The sequence below is a fragment of the Pinus tabuliformis genome, chromosome 6 (assembly GCF_031772625.1).
Source record: "Pinus tabuliformis cultivar Carrire ecotype Pingquan chromosome 6, CPIR1, whole genome shotgun sequence".
NCBI lineage: Eukaryota > Viridiplantae > Streptophyta > Pinopsida > Pinales > Pinaceae > Pinus > Pinus tabuliformis.
In genome coordinates, this window is record NC_142292.1 from 1,892,900,017 (window position 1) to 1,892,919,692 (window position 19,676).

General features: G+C 36.9%; 1 protein-coding gene and 1 pseudogene across 1 annotated transcript; both read left to right on the plus strand.

Moving 5' to 3' along the window:
* The first annotated feature begins 1,729 nt into the window (after positions 1–1,729).
* On the plus strand, positions 1,730–2,327 carry LOC149266724 (uncharacterized; annotated as a pseudogene).
* Positions 2,328–11,041: 8,714 nt separating this feature from the next.
* On the plus strand, positions 11,042–11,749 carry LOC149266725 (uncharacterized). Its single transcript, XM_089397279.1, has one exon. The coding sequence runs from the start codon at positions 11,182–11,184 to the stop codon at positions 11,566–11,568; it is 387 nt and encodes a 128-aa protein (XP_089253405.1). The 5' UTR covers positions 11,042–11,181; the 3' UTR covers positions 11,569–11,749.
* Positions 11,750–19,676: the final 7,927 nt, after the last annotated feature.

A 19,676-nucleotide genomic window follows, 5' to 3' on the forward strand; every position in this document is an offset into this window, starting at 1 on the left:
GTAAAGCTACTGCAAAATTTCAAGGTTTCGACCTTGAATGACTAAGGTTCTCCAATTGTTGTGTTTTCCCATCCAGCTCTTTTGAAATCTCAGTGGTTCTTTTGCAGCCTTTGTCATGAGACTTAACTGTCTGTCTTCGCCTCCACTGCTGTTGAAATAGAGTATAATAGTCTTTGTCTCTGCTGCCTTTTGGGCTACTGGTGCTCTTGGTTGTGCCTTCCCTGCTATACACTTTGCATTGCAATCAAATTCAGGGTTCAGTTAAGCTCATTATAAAGCTCTGTAGTTTTTGTCTTAGAATTGGTCAATGGTCTTCACAGAGACCTGCTATCACCTTACACCTTATCAATATTAGCATGATAAATTTCTACTCTAATAGACAATAAATCACTTAGCTTTGTCGACTCAGGCTTCTACATATATATCATATCCAGAATCTTATGTTTAACAGGCAATGAGGCTTTCATGAATGGCAGTTGATATGCTTAGTCTATGTTGAATGGCTCTATATCTCCTATCCTTCATATGGCCTTGTCCAATTCAAAAGGAGAAAACTTACAACAGCCAACAAGCAATTGCTGCAATCTAGTGCCATGAAAAAGAATTAGTCTACTACAGAGATCTATCAGTGGAAGTTGATATGCTTGGTCTGTGACTCTATGTTCATTGCGTTGGGCCCTTTAGACATCATTGCATTTTGCAAATATATTCACAAAATTATCATTAACAATATATTAAAACTCAAAGCAACACTCAGATAAAAAATATGCGGAACTAATCACTCTAAGAAAAATTCAATTCCTGTAAATTAGCAACAAACTCCAAAATATGAGCACAGAAAAAATTGTGTTGTTGCAATTCTAATAAGTAGACAAATTTTGATCAGATAAAAGCATTGATCAGATTTTATAGCCATTTTATGCTAAATTTTTGGCATGTTTGGCGTGTAGGTTTGATGAAATAAATGTTGCCATGTTATTGTCCTCGATCTCCTCTATCCAATGAGGTATCATGGGCCTGCTTTGTGCCATGTAGCCCAAGGTATGGTCTCTGAAAATCAATGACTCCGTAATTGTTGATCAATTCGTAGGAGAATTCCATCTGCTGATTTAAATGCCTAAAGAGTTGTTTTTATATAATTTTATGGATTTACTCTAATGTGTATTAAAATAAAAAGACCATGAACTCTGCTATACACTTTGCATTGCAATCAGATCCAATCAAATTCAGAAGGCTTTGTCAGAAACTTTTGCGATCTAATTCAGAAGGCTCTATCTTATTCAGCAGAGTCATTTGTCAAACCTTAACAAATCCATAATTCACAGGTTCAAATTCAGGGTTCAGTCACTTTCCTTTTAAGGAGCTTACGGGCACAGTCACAGGTTTCAACTTGCTGCAGGGACTCGCTGCGTCGCAGCTACCCTTGTTTAGATTTGACATTTCATAAGCTATTTTAGATTAATTCCATACACGGCGTGGAAAAATCACAGCCTAACATAGACAAATAAGCACAACACATACAAGTAAGTGCAGACAAACAATCCTATCATGAAAAGTGAAATTTCCATAAACAATAAAAGATTCCACACTCCAATGCTCATGCGACACATTAAAGAAGTGGAAAATTGAAGATGTACAGTTGTCCCATCCACACTGAACTAAAGTTGACAAGGCTTGCCCTGTTGTTGGACCATTTATCATCCACAAAAGAATCCCACATCTCCGGATGATGAATCGAGTGTTTGAATTTTGGATGTTGCCCACTGCGGTGGTGATGTACATGATGACTTCCATCTACACAGGCAAAAATGTTTCACTTGTGAACACTTTGACTGTCATTACCAGGTCTTGGAAGTGCCTGACAGTAACTCTCCTATGGTTTTTCATAGTCGTCTTAGCCTATACCACGGTCTACATATTGGCCTTCTTCCTAGTTATGTATAACGTGGGATTCTATAAATATGTGAATTCAAGAGAGTTTCTTTTCAATTCAATTTCAATATTCACCTTTTTCTTCTATCCTTGTGTATATAAACATGGTTGGGTACCTGGCCAGCATTACATCTGTGTTGCAGGAAAAATATTATAGCCTAGATGCCTTGTGGAAGAGGAAGCGCATCATCAAGGGAAAACATACCACTGTCTTGTTGCTCTTTATGCTTTACTTCACATTTTGGCCAAAGCACTGGAATTTTTTGGTTTGCAGTCGCCGAGTTAGAGAGTAATCAGTGTACATGTATAGTGACTAAGGCGTGCATGCCACATTCCTTCATGGGTTTTTGTGCTTGGTTATGTTCTGGAGCATGGTGATGCAGACCGAACTGTAATCATGAACGCAAAAGTACTTTCGTAGTGCGTATAACAGTTATAGGTAGACTACAACCTTTTCCAATTTAGCAGTGTACAACAAGCAAAATAAAAATACAGACCTCATAGTTACTGTACATATGGCCATATATTCACGGTTTCTAGGTTAATAAACTTAGATACAAGAATACCCATTGGATTCCATAATACAACTGCATAAGTGCTTTTATTTTATTTTAAAATAAGATAATCCAAAATGAGTTTCAATGTTGATTGGAAAAGTAATTTATCTTTAGATATCTCCAAAACAATTTGGATTTAGAGAAAAGCCAACTCCAATTGTGAATGAAAAACAATCTACATACTATGAAAAAAATAAATTAAATAAATATTTTCCATCTGCAAAACTAAAATTCAGGCATGATCCAGAGTGCAACTTGTTTTCTCATATGGTGTCTTTATGTGTTATGAAATTAAAAGCACATTTTTCAAAACACTCATCTCTGCGAGTTGTCATTCATGTCACTGGAATTTGTGCCTAAAAAGTGAGACACAATCAATGAGGTGAGAGTATGGTTTACTAGAGATTAGGGTTTGATTCAATGTCCATTTCATTTATGTTTGCAATTTAAAAGAATAAAATTGATATTGCAATAATAAATCTAAGCTTAAAACACCAAACTAAATAACCTAAGTATACTCACGCTTTAATTAGAAAAGCCAAAAAATTTCAAGTTCCCAAAACTATTCTGGAGTCAATAAAAAATGTTTCATTCCCATTCCTAAATTCCCCACAAATATGTGAATAGAGAGAATGAATATAAAAAATATTAAAAGTGATCCCTTACCCAATAAACAACGAATTGGGATTCTCAAACACCATTATAATGCTTTGCTTAGTTATAACTTTAAAACTTATATATATATATATATATATATATATATATATATATATCAATTTTAAGTGGATGGAATTTAATGATACTATTATTTGGCAAAATCAATTTATATGATCAAAATATTTATAATTTTAAATATTTATTTCCTTTAAATTTCGATTAAAATTAATTTACAATTACAATATTTTAAAATGAAATTAAATTTTTATGTCATAAGGCACCCCTTTGGGAAAAACTCCCTTGTCTTATATTGTTGATCCAATGTGTTAGATGATTAAAAAATTTATGGCATTGGAACATCAAAGGCGGTGGAGAACTCATTGGAAGTTGGTTACAATAAATGTTGCTTTGAAAGTTGGTTACGATAATGAGCCATGAAGAAGGCCTTGATATGGAGGGATGATTGCTCGCCTCCTTCACCGCCAGTGGACTTAGTGCCCCAACCTATTCGTCCCATCCCTGTAAGTTCCTTCCAGCAATTTAATCATTCGAGCCATGAAATTCCCTTTCTAGGGTTTCGTTTTTTCTCAAATCATAAACTTAGGGCTCAAATAGGTGTTTGGGGATGAAAAAAAACCATTTCCATCTGAGGCAATTACAAAATTATGTGTATGAACTAAATGTAGGACGCATTAGACCTCTGAAGTGTTTGCAATCTCACCAGAATTTTTGATTAAAAGATGATTTTTTCTTGATAACAATATGCTTCAGAGAAATATGTGGGTCCTTGTGTAGACACTATTTATCTTTTTTTCTTTTTTTTATGTGTGGCACAACAATGCTTTGGGGGTGTCAGGGGGTTGAATCTCCTAGGTGATTTACCTTTTAGGACTACTCCATGCCCAATGGAATTAGATGGTTTATCGACATTAGATGGCTCATTGGAGGAGCGGAAGGAAATTTTCAATGACGAAGCCCTGCTCCACCTCACCATCACATGTAATTTCTAGTGTAACTAGGAATGTGGCCGATGAAGTCCCACTTAAGCACCCGAAGCTCTTCGCCCTATCCCTGTAACTTATTTCCGTCAATTCAATCATTCCAACCATGCAATGCCTTTTTTGGGGGTTCATTTTTTCCTAAAATCCTAAACCTAGGGCCGAAATAGGTGCTTGGGGATGAAAAAAATTATTTCCATCTAAGGCGATTGCAAAACACTGTGTATGAACTCAGTGTAACTAAAAATTAATGGATGCATTAGACCTTGGAAGTTTTTGTAATCTCACCAAAATTTTTGAATAAAAGGGTCTTTTTTCTTCATAAGAATCCGCTTCACAGAAATATGTGGGTCCTTGTGTAGACACTATTTATCTTCTTCTTTTTTATATGTGTACCACGACAACGCTTTGGGGGTGTTACGGGGTCAAATGTGTGGGTGATTTACCTTTTATGACTAGTCCATGCTCGATGGAATTAGATGCTTCCTCGGAATCAGATTGTTCATTGGAGAAATGGGAGGAAGCTTACCTCATGAAACACTACCACCACAATCACCACCACATGCAATTTCTGGTACTTACAATAAATACTTTTGTAGTTTAAGATAGGTTAATTTTATTCAACGAGTGAAGATGTGAGAATCTGAAGGTATTGTTATTATGGTCCAGAAGAATGGTTAGATTGTAGTTTTAACTTAATGTATTTCTTAATCAATTTTAGGCATTCAATCAGGTCTCTATCTATTCTACTAGTGGCAAGAGATCTTGTCAAATTCTTTTCATTTATTTGAGAATGCATTTCAAGTTGGCATTGTTAATAAAAGAATTCTATAACCATAAATATTGTGGAAAAAATAAATTTGATGAGATCGGTCAAAGTTTTCATCTTGTTTGTTGTCTTTGTTGAAAGTGTCTCTCTTTCTTTTACTAGTTTTTGGAGTCTCCTTTTCCAATTTATCACAAAGATTCACCACCCTTTAATGTCTAGAGATATTGGAATGTTCACGCTCTTTCAACACTTTCATTAATGTTGTCTTGAATGGTCATCGGATTGAAATTCCAAGGTGTACATGATATTTTCCATGACGCCTGCTCCAATTATATAATTAAATCATTTGATATTGTTCAAGAGGATGATGATCTCAGTAGCTATCAAAATGCGTTGAGCTTTTTGAAATACGAAAAATGTGTATAATTATGGGTGTGATACATTATTTAATCAAATACATGATGGACATTGAATGTTTCATATAAACTATTATTATTTAAGAAAATATTTGCTCTTAATCTCTGGATTGAAGTCTCTTGGAATAAATCAACAAATTTGGTTCAGAAAAATGATATTAATCTCATCCTTCTTTATAGTAATTTTTAAATTTAATATACCAGTTTATTATGTCACTTACATATACCATTATAGTTTGTAACCTAAAATGTTTAGGAAGCTTTCACATACAAGTTGTTCATATCTTTGGAGATGAAGTCTGATGAGCATATATGGATAAATGTTGTTAGTTTTTATTCCTTCACTAAGAACCACCCAATATTTGGCCAGAGTAGGAATGAAATTGCTGGGACATGCCATTCTAGGAATGCCCAAGCATAAGTGAGAGTTGCATGCACTGATACACCGAGACTTGAAGTTGGGCCAGTTAAGATAAAAAGATCACATTACTTTACTGTTGAACCACAACCCAACTAATGGATAGATGTACAGAGTTATAATGCATTCCATGCTGAATGGTCTATAGGGGAAAAAACGCATAGAGGATCACCATTAACTTTTATATGATGGATCCCACTAGATTCTATGGGGTCCAAGGTTGATGTGATTGCTCCCTCACTTATAACATTGTCTGTAGTTTCAATGTCATGTCTCGTGTGTATTTTTTGGATTGTTGTTATGGTTTTTATTTATGTGATGTTCATAATATTTGCAAGTCTTACTACTACAGGGGAATATCCTTATGTGAAGGATTTCATTCTACATTCATACTCTCCTTTCTCCTAAAAAATATATTAGGAATTGTAATAATGCACCTCACACAAGAAGAATTTACAATAAAAAAATATATGTAACAACAATAACACTTAGAGGTTTGAAATGACATACATACATGTGTGGAGGAATGTGATTTTGATTGATGCGGGGTCAATACTTATGGGCAGAGCTAGCATAGTTGAAGATTGTGTTCATCTATCATAGACTAATGATGTATGATTCTGAATAGATGTTCTTGGTCTTCCGAAGGGTACAAACCAAAACTAAATCCCTTTAGATTAACTAAAGATTTTTAGATAATAGAAGAATTTGTAGTAGGTATATTCCTATGCCTGATTCAATGCTCTATTAATAACTGGTTTTGTTTAACCACTTGTTGCCAAAGGCTTTTACAACTAACCAACCTCCATATTCACCATATTCTCCTCGCATGAACGACCTTCCCAAAGTGATGTTCTTAGATACCACACTTATTATCTATAAGTTAAACCAAACAGTGGTTAAATAAAATAGGGGTAAGAAATCTAATGCACGAGAATTAAAGTGAAGAGAAATGCAGATTAAAACATTGAAAGAGTAGTGTTAAGGGATTTGTTGATAACGTTCAACAATGACACACACATTTACACATTTAGAGCTAGAAAAAGGATATACAATAGGTAGAAGTCGTGAATATAGAATAGGTACAAGTTGTGATCCAACACTACAATGTACATTGGAGGAGAAAATAGAATATCACTCTCTATGTTGATTGTTAAAGTTTGAGGTTAAGTCAGTTGGAAATCTTGAAGTTGGTGAAGGAAATATCGAAAGCCAAAATATGTTGTTGTCACTCTGGTTTGTTGGTTATTCTCAAAACCTCTTAAACAGAATTTTAGACCAAAAAAAGGTGGTAGTCAATGATATCAGTCCAACATCCTGGTTATTTGAATTGGTACATTTGTATGAAAATTCAGCAAAGAGAAAGCAATAATAGTTAGTAGGAGTATTCATGGGAGAGGATGTACAAGGTATAAAAAATACGGTATTAGGTGAAGCAAAAACATGTTGACGGGCTACAAAGACAATGTTGAAACTCTTAAGCATTCCCTCAATTGACATATTGCAACTCAAATCAATAGGATAACGAAAGAGGAGCTCACTTTACTTTCAACATCATTTTATTTCTCTCACTCATATTGTAACATATCACATTTGTGTTCATCTATTCCCTTTCTCCATTTGTTTTCGCCTTACAACATTTCCTTTGCAACATTTAGTGCAATTGCTAGCTATAATTAATTATTAAAGCAAGCTTTTGATCCCTCTAGGCTAGCCCACTTGATATGTAGTGAAAAGATATTTGATCCCTTAGGCTAGCCTGCCTGACATGTAGCTACCAATAATAAACGACTTTGTCTAACTTATAGATGAAATGGTGTTTTCACAAGAATCTGGCGACACAATGTCAAGAAAGATTGTGAATTTTTCGTTGTTTAAAATAGATTTTTGAATGCATAAATGTATTCAACACCCTCGAACATCCGAATTCTACAAATTAAACAACTTAAACTCAAGTTTTTAAATATCTTTGTGGGATTTTGACTAAAAGTAACCAGAACAATAGACTAGTCCATCATAAACTAATAAACCTTTGGCGGTCTATGACATGTCCTCCTCTCAACAAAAATAAAAATAACAAAATAAAAATGACTAAAACTAATAACTATTACACCTCTCCTCTCAATAAAATTAAAAATAACAAAATAAAAATAACCATATCAAAATAAAATAATAAAAAAGATAAAAATGACCCATGGTATTCATGTGGAATATAACTTATCTAAAGGGGGGGAATTAAACCAACTTAGGCCCATCTTCAACTCCTACGAAGTATAGAAAGGGATCAAATCCATTGACATGCAAACTTATTTTAGAGGCGAAAAGAGATTTGGTCCCTCTTAATGCTTGGTACATCCTCAGTTAAGATGGATCTATGTTGGTGGCATGATAAGCTCATGTGCAATCATGTAATTTTACACATAATTACTAAATTCTCTCTGATTAGATTTGGTTCATGGTAGCTAATTACATAGATGACTCAAAATTCAAAAAAATCAAGATTTATAGTTTATTGGCATGGGTTTGTTAACTTGAGTGGTGGCGATGGATTGTAGGTAGCAAATAGAAACTATTGTGAGTAGGGAAATTTCCCAATTTTCAATTTCAATAATATTTTGAAGGGTTTAAAACAGTGAGACAAGAAGAAAAAGAAAATAAGGTTTTGAGCCTTAAACTTGAAGTTGAACAGATTCTTTACAAGGTAAACAAGTTTTATAAAAAGTAATCAATTTTTTAAATATGTCTATATTAGGGAGGAATCTTATAAAGATAAGTTTTGAATATTTAATTTTAAAGAGAAATGATTCTATATAATATTTAAAATTAGGGAAGGATATAGTTCTGAGTTTTGGATATTTAATTTTTAACTATATATTAATTACAAAAAGTTTTTAGAAAGGATTTGAAACTAGGGAGGGATATAGTTTTGAGTTTTGAACAGTAAAGAGATTTTGGAGATAAAGGCAAGTGCCCTTGTGGTTTTACTTAGTGAATAACATGGTTAAAATTATTTATATTGACCAAAATTATTAAAAACTATTTAAAATTTAAAATGAATGGAAAGAAAATGAGAAATTAGTATTGCTATTACTGAAAAAAGAAAAAAGAAAAAATGTATATATTTAAATGTTTAAGATGTATATTGTCCAATTTTTCTTAATTGAAATTTTTCAATACAATTTTTTGTATCGTATCAATTTGAATCCTAATCCCAATTTGAATTTGGTAGCTATTATGAAAATTAATCCCACCACATAAAATTATGATAAAAATTAATCCAACCCCAATACAATTTTTTTTTGTATCGTATCAATTTGAATCCTAATTCCAATTCGAATTTGCTAGCTATTATGAAAATTAACCCAATCCCAATACAAATAAAATTAACCCAATCCCAATAAAATTATTTGTAGTAATTGATTTTAATCTCTGTTAACAAATTAACGTCCACTTATTAATAGAGACACCTAACATTATGAAGCTTAAACAACGGTTTACTAGGTCCGCTATTCTTCACTGTTGAAAATGTCTAATTTGATTGCCTTTTTTTTTTTAAATATAAGATAATCGATAACTGGTGAGAGTTATCTTGAACAAACCCAGGATCAAATCTAACTGACTGCCACTATAAACCTAAGCTACGTGCAACAGCAAAATCAACAAAATTATTACCGTTATTATTACGGTTCGATACCTCCGATATCATGTGACCAGCTGCCTTTGGCTTTTCAAAATGTCTCAATGCCCTCTAACGACTATCACCTCGTAATTTGCTCAAACTCCGAGCAACATCTGAAGGTCGGGCCGCGGCTTTCTCAAATGACGCGTATTTGTCCGATAGAGAGTTTGACGGTAGCGCTGTCCAAACTCCATGCGAAGTCGCATACAGACTCCCATCTTCATTACTTCTATCCAACGAATGCCTAATCATCCACCGCCAATATACACGTGTACGTTCCGATGAAATAGTCGGTGGCAATCCAGCACATCCGAGCTGGAAGGCCGTTCATTGACGACAGTCTGTTGAGTGGGGACACGGACAGGTCGAAAGCAGTTAGATGTGGCCTACATCGGGTGGGGGAGTAATTGAAGGGAATCCTCGCTGTGGTTTTGGCAATACCTATCTATTATACTAAGCCCTGGCTTATAGTGGATTATATTGACCAACTCAGCCTCTACCGCACCAGCACATTTACTATTAGAAAATTAACATCATTCAAAATTCAAAAAAAATAAAAAAATAAATCCAATTCCTTTAATATTAGCCTCACCCAAATTACAACACGCTATCCATTCACCCTTCACAATAGCTTAAAAATATAAATAAAACAGCAATCTCACCATCATTGCTGGAGGCTTAAGCCGACGTATACTTATTTCTAGTGACTTTTCAGAGCGGTTTACCAGGTCGGCGATTGCTAACCGTTGAAGCCACTTGATTTCCCGTTTAAGATAGCCGTTTACGGGGTCCGTTATACTTAACTATCCGATGTTTCCAAGATCATATGACCACCAGCTGCTTTTGGATTTTCAAAAGGCGTTGTTCAACGGGGTGATCTGAATATATATATTTTTTTAATTCCACATTTTTTAGATTGCAAAATCTTAATTTTCAGTGTTCTAATCAAATTAAGAAAAAAACTGAATTGAACATTATCAAAAAGCCCTAATACACCTCCAAATTGTGAAATTTCACAATTTGACAACTGTAATCTGATATATATATAACAAAAAAATCTACTCCAAAAAAGCCAACCTTTTCCGAGGCGAAATTGTGATGTGTTTAGACTACGCATTTTGGAAAAGTCTCAACGCCAACGACGATCTCCTCGTAATTTACATAGACTTCTGCGAGACATGGGAAACTGCGCTTTTATCAAAAGACGCGAGGAGTATTTGTCCGGCAGAATGTTTGACGTTGACGGTGTCCAAACTCCATGCGAATTCATATATACACTTCCTATCTTCTTGAATTTGCTGTCAAACAGTGGTATGACAAAATGCGTATAGATCATGGGCATTCTTGAAAGTCTGTTAAACCATTCCAGCATGTAATGTCACAGATCTAGAGACGTTGTACACGTGTTCTTTCGGATGAAAGCAATCCAACTCATCCAAGCAAGGTCGATCGTCGACGACAGGCTATGGAGTAGGGACACGGACAGATGGAAATCAGTTAGACGTGGCCCACATCGCGTTGCGGAGTAATTGAAAAGGAATCACTAATTGTGGTCGCGGTACGACCTTTATAATACATTACATCGAGGCCTCCATTCACAACTTCCTGCCTGCTCTCTTGCTATCTTCTCTCTTTCTCCCTGTAAGGGATTTTTCTCTTGGGCAACTTTGCTTTAGTTTTTCAGATCCACCCTGTAGAGTTTCTGTTATTACACGAATTTTCATTATCCTTCGTCCCCAGCAACCAGCAGACAAGATGGGCCGATTCACTGCAATTCTCTGCTTCGTTTTTGTTTTGGGATTGATGAGCTCAGCCTCCTCCGCACCAGCACCGGCGCCGTCACCCAAGGCAGGAACAACAAAGCCGTCGCCAGTTCAATCTCCTGCAGCGGGATCGCCCGCTTCTCCTCCGACAGCCACTGCCCCTACTGTTGCTTCTCCTGCGTCCGCTCCTTCTAAAGTCGTCACTCCATCATCCTCAGCCTCCTCTCCCTCAGTTCAAAGTCCAGCATCTAGCCCCTTGGCTCAAGGCCCAGCCACAGCTTCGCCACCAAGCACCAGCAGCGGGGTTGCAACCACCCCGAGTTTGGAGAAGATGGCTATATTTGGAGCCGTCTTGCTTGGAGGAGCCGTCTTCCTCTAGTTAGCTCTATCTTGCGTTTTTTTCTCTTTAGATTAGATGAGATGATTGTTTCTTTTTCGAATTCTTTTTTATGATTCCACCCCTGGTTTGGCTTGACAGAGTGGATTGCCACCATATTCATTGGGCATTCATTATTGTATAATTACTATTTTTAATTCTATTTTAATAAGTATTCTTTATTTACGACTGGTGTAATTTCTATTGAAGATTCTTATAGAGCTTCAGATTGGGAGTAATAATCCTGCATTTATTTTTTAACAGCCAATCAATCCAGCTAAATCTTTGGTTAATGTGGAAAATAATAACGCGTGATTTAATGGCGCTCGAAAATTTTGTGAGAGCTTTTTATGATTTTGTCACGAATAGAATGAACTGAGCATTATATTCTTAATGACACATAAACGTGACTCAACTTTCCTTGCCTGGTACCTTAACGAAATAATAACAAGATACTTTACGGAGTCGCTAATGTCTGTGAATAGTTACAGTGTTATGTTTTTTGTTTTTCCTGAGTATTACAAATATTTGACTGCTACTTATAACCTATATCAGGGCACAGCTGGTGAATATTTGACTGCTGCGTATAACCTATATCAGGGCCTAGCTGGTGAAAGATAAATGTCGTTTACATAGGCGTATACAGAAACGATTCAAACATATATTTAAACGAAGTTGAGCGGAGTGGTTGAGCCAAGGGCTCCCCAAAATCGTCATATATATTGTAATGGGAGATGAAGAGCTGCGTTCAGAAACAGATTTGTTTTCATTGCTGCAGGAAGAAGCTGCTAAAGCCAAAGTCAAGTAAGGTGTCTGGAATGTTGTTCGGCGAATCAGAGGTTATTGTGGATCCAATTAATTTGGTAATTCGTGGGCCTTTGGCCTTCGAAAGTTCCTACAAATTCCTGTTGGGTATTTTTAAACGGGAAAATACCAAAACCAAACAAACTTAATACCACAGAGCCAATGCTCTGTTTTCTTTGTTCCAGGATCTTTGCACAGGGAAGCTTTAAATCAAATATACTCATAACAGCCCATTACACAGCTATAAAAATATTTCTATTGATTAAAATATAAAGCCTGAAATAACATTCATCCTCTTTGCTGAGAGGGATTCACCAAAATTACTTTCACCCATCAAAACTCTGTTTTCACCTGAGAAATTACTGTGCTGGGTTTACTGCAGTAAAACCCATTCTTACATTTGCTGGTGTAAAACTATTTTTACACATACTGCTGTAAAAATATTTTACACATACAGTAATCTTTACATTACATTCACAGTCTCATAAAAAAAATACTTTTCATTTGCATTTCAATGCAAATCCAACCTATAAAAAAAACTTACTCAAAACACATGCGCTCCACTTCGTTTCTTTTCTTCATGCACTACTATGCAAAACCACACATGGTTTTTGCTACTCCTCTGTTTTTACAATACAACACAAAAACATTACAATCTGTTCCTTGTAATTTCTTGGCACTTCTGTGCATACATTTTTGGTTCTCATTCGCTGCTGCGAACACACTCCTATTTTTCATTGCCTCCCGTGTGCCATACAAAAACAATGGTCAACACAATAAAAAACCAAAAATGAGCACATTTCACGTGACTCATTCACATATCAAAAAAAACTTAATACGAAAAACACATACGTATTAAATCCTACAACTAACACTTATATGAAAAACTTCACATGCCGTATGTAAACAAATATAAAAAGAAACGTATGGGACGCATGCCCATCACCATATTAAAAGAGCCACACCTAAATATGCATATCAACATTAAATCTCATGTCCTTTCTTCCACGGCGGTCAACCCATAAGACAAACACTCCACGCAACGCATTGAATTGACGCAGGCCCGTGCACCTTCAAGGATCGACGGCGGAGGACGAACAGGCTGATCGGACGGCGGTGGTGAATATCGGAAACCATACAACTGCTGAAGTTTACCTCCCGAGAACGTGACGTTGCGTTACGTCAGGTCAGAAACACGTGGCGGCTCCAAATTTTCTCGGAGCTCCTTGCTGGTTTATTCCTTCGTCGGAAAGCTGGCCCGAGAGAATCCGGTGCCGAATTCCGGTCAATCCACCGCGCTGCTGAGGTTTTGGGTGCGTAGTCCTGATGCCGCCGTTGTCCATGCTGCGTCCACGAGCTTGGCTGCAGTTGGAATTAATATTCCAACACTCCCCTTTAATTTCAACTGCTGGGCATTCAATCTTACCCAAACACTTCCTCACATAGAGGGATTCACCAATCTTCCTCGCATAGAGGAATTCACCAACTGCTTCTGATGCAGTTCACAAACAACAAATTTGTCTTCCTCTTAATAGAGGGATTATCCTGAAACTGTGCTTAAGAGCACCTTCCTCGTGACAGAGGGATTCACCATTACAATGTGCTGAAGAGCACCTTCCTCTTGACAGAGGGATTCACCTGTTATAAAGAAACATCTTCCTCTTGACAGAGGGATTTACCAAACAATGCTAAAAAGCATCTTCCTCTCAACAGAGGGTTTCACCAAATGACTGCTGCAAATGTAGTTCCAAAACAAACAATCATTGCACTGTTGTGTGTGCTAACTCATTACATTGTTCTTTTATGCTGCTGCACATTCTCTGCTGCACTGTTGTGCCATCTTCTTTGCTGTGTCTATCCCACACTGTTGTGTCTACACTTGCACTGCTTCTGCACTTTTCAAAGACAAAATACTCTGTCTTTCTTGGAACAATTACACTGTCCCAACTTACAAATTTACACTGCTGTGTGTGAACATTTCTTACACTCACTGCTGTTGCATATATTGCATTTCAATTCAATGAACAACAAATTCATTACATTTACCTTTACTGCTGTAAGGAAAATTTCTTTTGCATGTGCTGTTGTTCAAAACTTCTTGCTGCTGCATTTTTTTTATTTGCATTGCTGTGTGCTTCTCCTTCTTGCCATCATGCTGCTGTCCATAACTTCTTGCTGCTGCATTTTTCATATTCACTGTTGTCCATACTCATAACCATAGACTGTCATCCCTGGGTTTTTATTTGCTGCTGCGTTGCCTCTGCAATTTGCACTGTCGCTGCCTTTTGTTTCATCATACTGCTGTGCCCATACTCTTGGCACTTCATTCTCCACACAAAAAATAACACGGGCTGCTGCCTTTTACACCCTTGCTTCACACAATCTTCAGTTTCATTTTTTTTAATTACACAATGCACTGCTGTGCAGTTCCTTTCATTTTTCTGCTGCCACACATTATCATTCACCCATGTGCATTAAAAATCTGTTGTCCCTGTTTTTCTTTATGCATTTCTTTGCATGTTGCATTGCATACAAAAAAAACATTACATTTTTCACTGTTGTGTGAAAAATTTCATTGCATTCTCAGCCACTGGGCATTTACGCTCTGCTGCGTTTTGCCTTCTTCTCATTTTCTTCTCACTGCTTTGCATTTTCATTCCCAATACAAAACATTTCAATCTGCTGTGTATTATACTCACTCTGCTGTGAGTATATTCTCTCATACTACATAAAAGGAAACTACCTTCCATTGCTATGCATTTCAATGCATGTGCACCACAAAAAAATTTCAAACTGCTGTTCATTCTAATCCATGTGCTCCAAAAAAAATTCCCAAACTGCTGTTTTATGTTCTGTCTTCCCACTGCTGTGAGGGTCTTCTTGCTTTGCATACTTCTTATTGCGCTGCTGTACTTTACATTTGAGCGCTGCCCCTTTTTCTTCTCTGCTTCTATGGCAGATTTAACTTCATATCTTTCCCTTATGAAAAGGTCGTCATCAAAGAGTGACTGTTAAAACAGTTCAGCAACAAAAAAATTATAAGCTCCCCTTTAATGTATGCTTGTCTTCTTTCAGCAAGGTTTTCTCAAAACAAACTTAGATCAGCTGCGTTGCTTAAGGGGCTTTCACACTGTATTTCTTTTCTTCTCCATACTTGTGTAACTTTCTTCTTTTGCATGGGTCTAGCTTGTGTAAGAGCCCATGTCAAGTTACAGTCTCGTGCCATATGCCCAATGTTATGACACTTGAAACATTCTACATTTTTCATGAATGACATTTCATGATTTCTTCTAAAATTGTCTCTTGGAGGTTTTCGGAGACCACAACATTTATCTTTATGAAATGCTCTACAGTCTTTTGCCATGTGACCAAAGTTTGAGCAAGCATAACAATAACCATAAAATGAACTTTGGTACCTAGGAGATGGAGGTTTTCTTGATGCACTTCTGAAGCCTTGCTGCCTTGAGATCCTTTGATGATGACCATTGCATCTTGCCTCTTTGCCATCAGCTACATTTCTTCTTGGAGTTGGTTTTCTACTTGGAGCAGGATCTCTTCTATTGCAGCCTTCATTTTTCTCCTTGCCTTCGCTGGAACTAGGAGCATCACCATCTCTTTCTGGCTTCTTCACATCTCCTTTGTTTAAAGCATCCTCATCCTTGTTTGAGGATTCACCTACATACCCAAGTCCTGATTTATCAAATGGAGATTTATGATAGCTAAGCATGTCATCCAATGCTTGAGAGCTCTTCATTATCTTGTTCATCCCTTCAACCTTCTTCCTGAGGAGGACAATCTCTTCTTCCAACTTTTCACATACAATATTTTTCTTTGCTAGTTGTCCCTCAGTTTCTTCCTTGCTACGAGTAGCTTCAGCTGCTACTATTTTGAAGGAGATAATATCTGTCTTCATTTTGGAGATTTCTTCATCTTTTGCTTCACTGCTCTTCATTTTCTTTTCAGCTCTTTGTGCCTGCTTCCTGGCTTCTTGCAGTTCGGACTTAAGGGAGGAGACCTCTACCTTGTACTGTCCAATCTCTTCTACAAGCTTATTCATTCTCTTGTGTCTTTGTTCAAGTTGGCTTATCAAGACATCTACCTGCTTCTTTGCTTCATTCAGCTGATTTGTCATGGATATGACTTCTTCATGATGTTTCCTCTTGCTTTCTTCAAGTTCCTTCTTAAGCTTGGCAAGCTCTTCATCCCTTTCTCTTACTTGAAGCTTGATGAGGTCAAGCTTTTCATTCTCAGCTTCTATGATGGGTTCTTCTTGACTCATTGTCATGGTCAGTGGTCCCTTTGCATGAAGGTCATGCAGTCTATCCCATATATCCTTTGCTGATGAATATTTTCCTAGATTCTTCTTCACAGAATCAGGGAGACCATCCAAGATTAGTTTTGCTGCTTGTGCATCATACTCCATGGATTCTTTATCCATCTTGCTGTCATCAATCACTGACTCCCAGACTTCAATCCCCTCAGACATTAGGAAAGCCCTCATCATTATTTCCCATACATCAAAGTTTCCATCAAACTTTGGAACCTCAAATACAATGCTTTCAAATAGATTCCCTTCTAGTTTAGTAGAGGAGGGAGACACATTTTTAACAGCCCTGGAGGCTTTCTTCTTTGACCTTGCCATTCTTATCTAGGCTTTAAATACTTGACTGTGTTTTTTTTTAAATCACTGACTGTTCCTTCAACAGTAACACAAGGGAAAGCTTTGAGAAATACCTTACCCCTTTTGGCTGTGGCTTCACACTGCTGGAGAGCCTTCACTGCTGCAACAAGAGTCCTTCCTTCAGCATCTTTGAGCCTTCAAAGAGCCTGGACTAGCTCTGATACCAATGTTGGGTATTTTTAAACGGGAAAATACCAAAACCAAACAAACTTAATACCACAGAGCCAATGCTCTGTTTTCTTTGTTCCAGGATCTTTGCACAGGGAAGCTTTAAATCAAATATACTCATAACAGCCCATTACACAGCTATAAAAATATTTCTATTGATTAAAATATAAAGCCTGAAATAACATTCATCCTCTTTGCTGAGAGGGATTCACCAAAATTACTTTCACCCATCAAAACTCTGTTTTCACCTGAGAAATTACTGTGCTGGGTTTACTGCAGTAAAACCCATTCTTACATTTGCTGGTGTAAAACTATTTTTACACATACTGCTGTAAAAATATTTTACACATACAGTAATCTTTACATTACATTCACAGTCTCATAAAAAAAATACCTGAGCGCTCTTTTCATTTGCATTTCAATGCAAATCCAACCTATAAAAAAAACTTACTCAAAACACATGCGCTCCACTTCGTTTCTTTTCTTCATGCACTACTATGCAAAACCACACATGGTTTTTGCTACTCCTCTGTTTTTACAATACAACACAAAAACATTACAATCTGTTCCTTGTAATTTCTTGGCACTTCTGTGCATACATTTTTGGTTCTCATTCGCTGCTGCGAACACACTCCTATTTTTCATTGCCTCCCGTGTGCCATACAAAAACAATGGTCAACACAATAAAAAACCAAAAATGAGCACATTTCACGTGACTCATTCACATATCAAAAAAAACTTAATACGAAAAACACATACGTATTAAATCCTACAACTAACACTTATATGAAAAACTTCACATGCCGTATGTAAACAAATATAAAAAGAAACGTATGGGACGCATGCCCATCACCATATTAAAAGAGCCACACCTAAATATGCATATCAACATTAAATCTCATGTCCTTTCTTCCACGGCGGTCAACCCATAAGACAAACACTCCACGCAACGCATTGAATTGACGCAGGCCCGTGCACCTTCAAGGATCGACGGCGGAGGACGAACAGGCTGATCGGACGGTGGTGGTGAATATCGGAAACCATACAACTGCTGAAGTTTACCTCCCGAGAACGTGACGTTGCGTTACGTCAGGTCAGAAACACGTGGCGGCTCCAAATTTTCTCGGAGCTCCTTGCCGGTTTATTCCTTCGTCGGAAAGCTGGCCCGAGAGAATCCGGTGCCGAATTCCGGTCAATCCACCGCGCTGCTGAGGTTTTGGGTGCGTAGTCCTGATGCCGCCGTTGTCCATGCTGCGTCCACGAGCTTGGCTGCAGTTGGAATTAATATTCCAACAATTCCTGGGTGAAATCTAACTGGAAATCAACTGGAGACATCGATATATATCCCTGGTAGGTCACGGTACATCAGGGCAGGCACATCCATCGTGGATAGACAGGATCTTCGTTGGTGGTCAATGATTTTGATTCATTAGGTGCCAGCGACCAGGTTTTGGTTCAAGGATCGATACCCCTAACCTGACCCCATTGTGGGTTTGCTTCCCTTATATGTGTCGTTTGAATTTTGATCGACATAATCAGATGAAAGAAATTCAAAATTCTTTTACGGAGCTGGACAAATCTTAAGATCCTGCATTATGAAGATAACCAAGTCTTAATCTACATTTCCCAGAGGAAGAGAAATCCTCGATAACAACCCAAACATCGTTTCTCGATAACATCTCAAACGAGTGGGATATTATTGGAACCCAAGAAAATGTCGCAGGCCGCACGGATTTGCGAAATAGAGTTAAAAAGATTTTTAAAAAATCACGTGTCCTGTCATGGGGCAAAATTTGAAAGGCTAAAAAATGTAGCTGTTTCGTTTTTTAATCTTTTCCAATGTTGGATGGATGAATCAAACTGTATGATTTTTTTTAATTTTTTTTATAAATAATTTTTTTTTTAATATTTTTTTCTTAAAACTAATGATTTATATTAGATATCATTTTGGGATTCAACTGCGTTAAGTAAGTCATTCAAACGTATGACCATTTCCATGAGAGGTAGTCGTAACTGACTAATTTCTCATGATTTTTGAATAGTTCACTTAGCACTCATTTTAATTTCTCATGATTTTTGAATAGTTCACTTAGCACTCATTGCATCGGGTGATGCTCACAGGGGTGAAGAAGTGGGATTGAAACTAGTGAAATGTGGAGAACGAATCACATAGCATGAAGTCATTCAAACGTATGACCATTTCCATGAGAGGTAGTCGTAACTGACTAATTTCTCATGATTTTTGAATAGTTCACTTAGCACTCATTTTAATTTCTCATGATTTTTGAATAGTTCACTTAGCACTCATTGCATCGGGTGATGCTCACAGGGGTGAAGAAGTGGGATTGAAACTAGTGAAATGTGGAGAACGAATCACATAGCATGAATCACATAGCATCAATCATCACTTCCGGGGCTTGCACCCGGTAACCAGGACTTCCCAGGAGGTCACCCATCC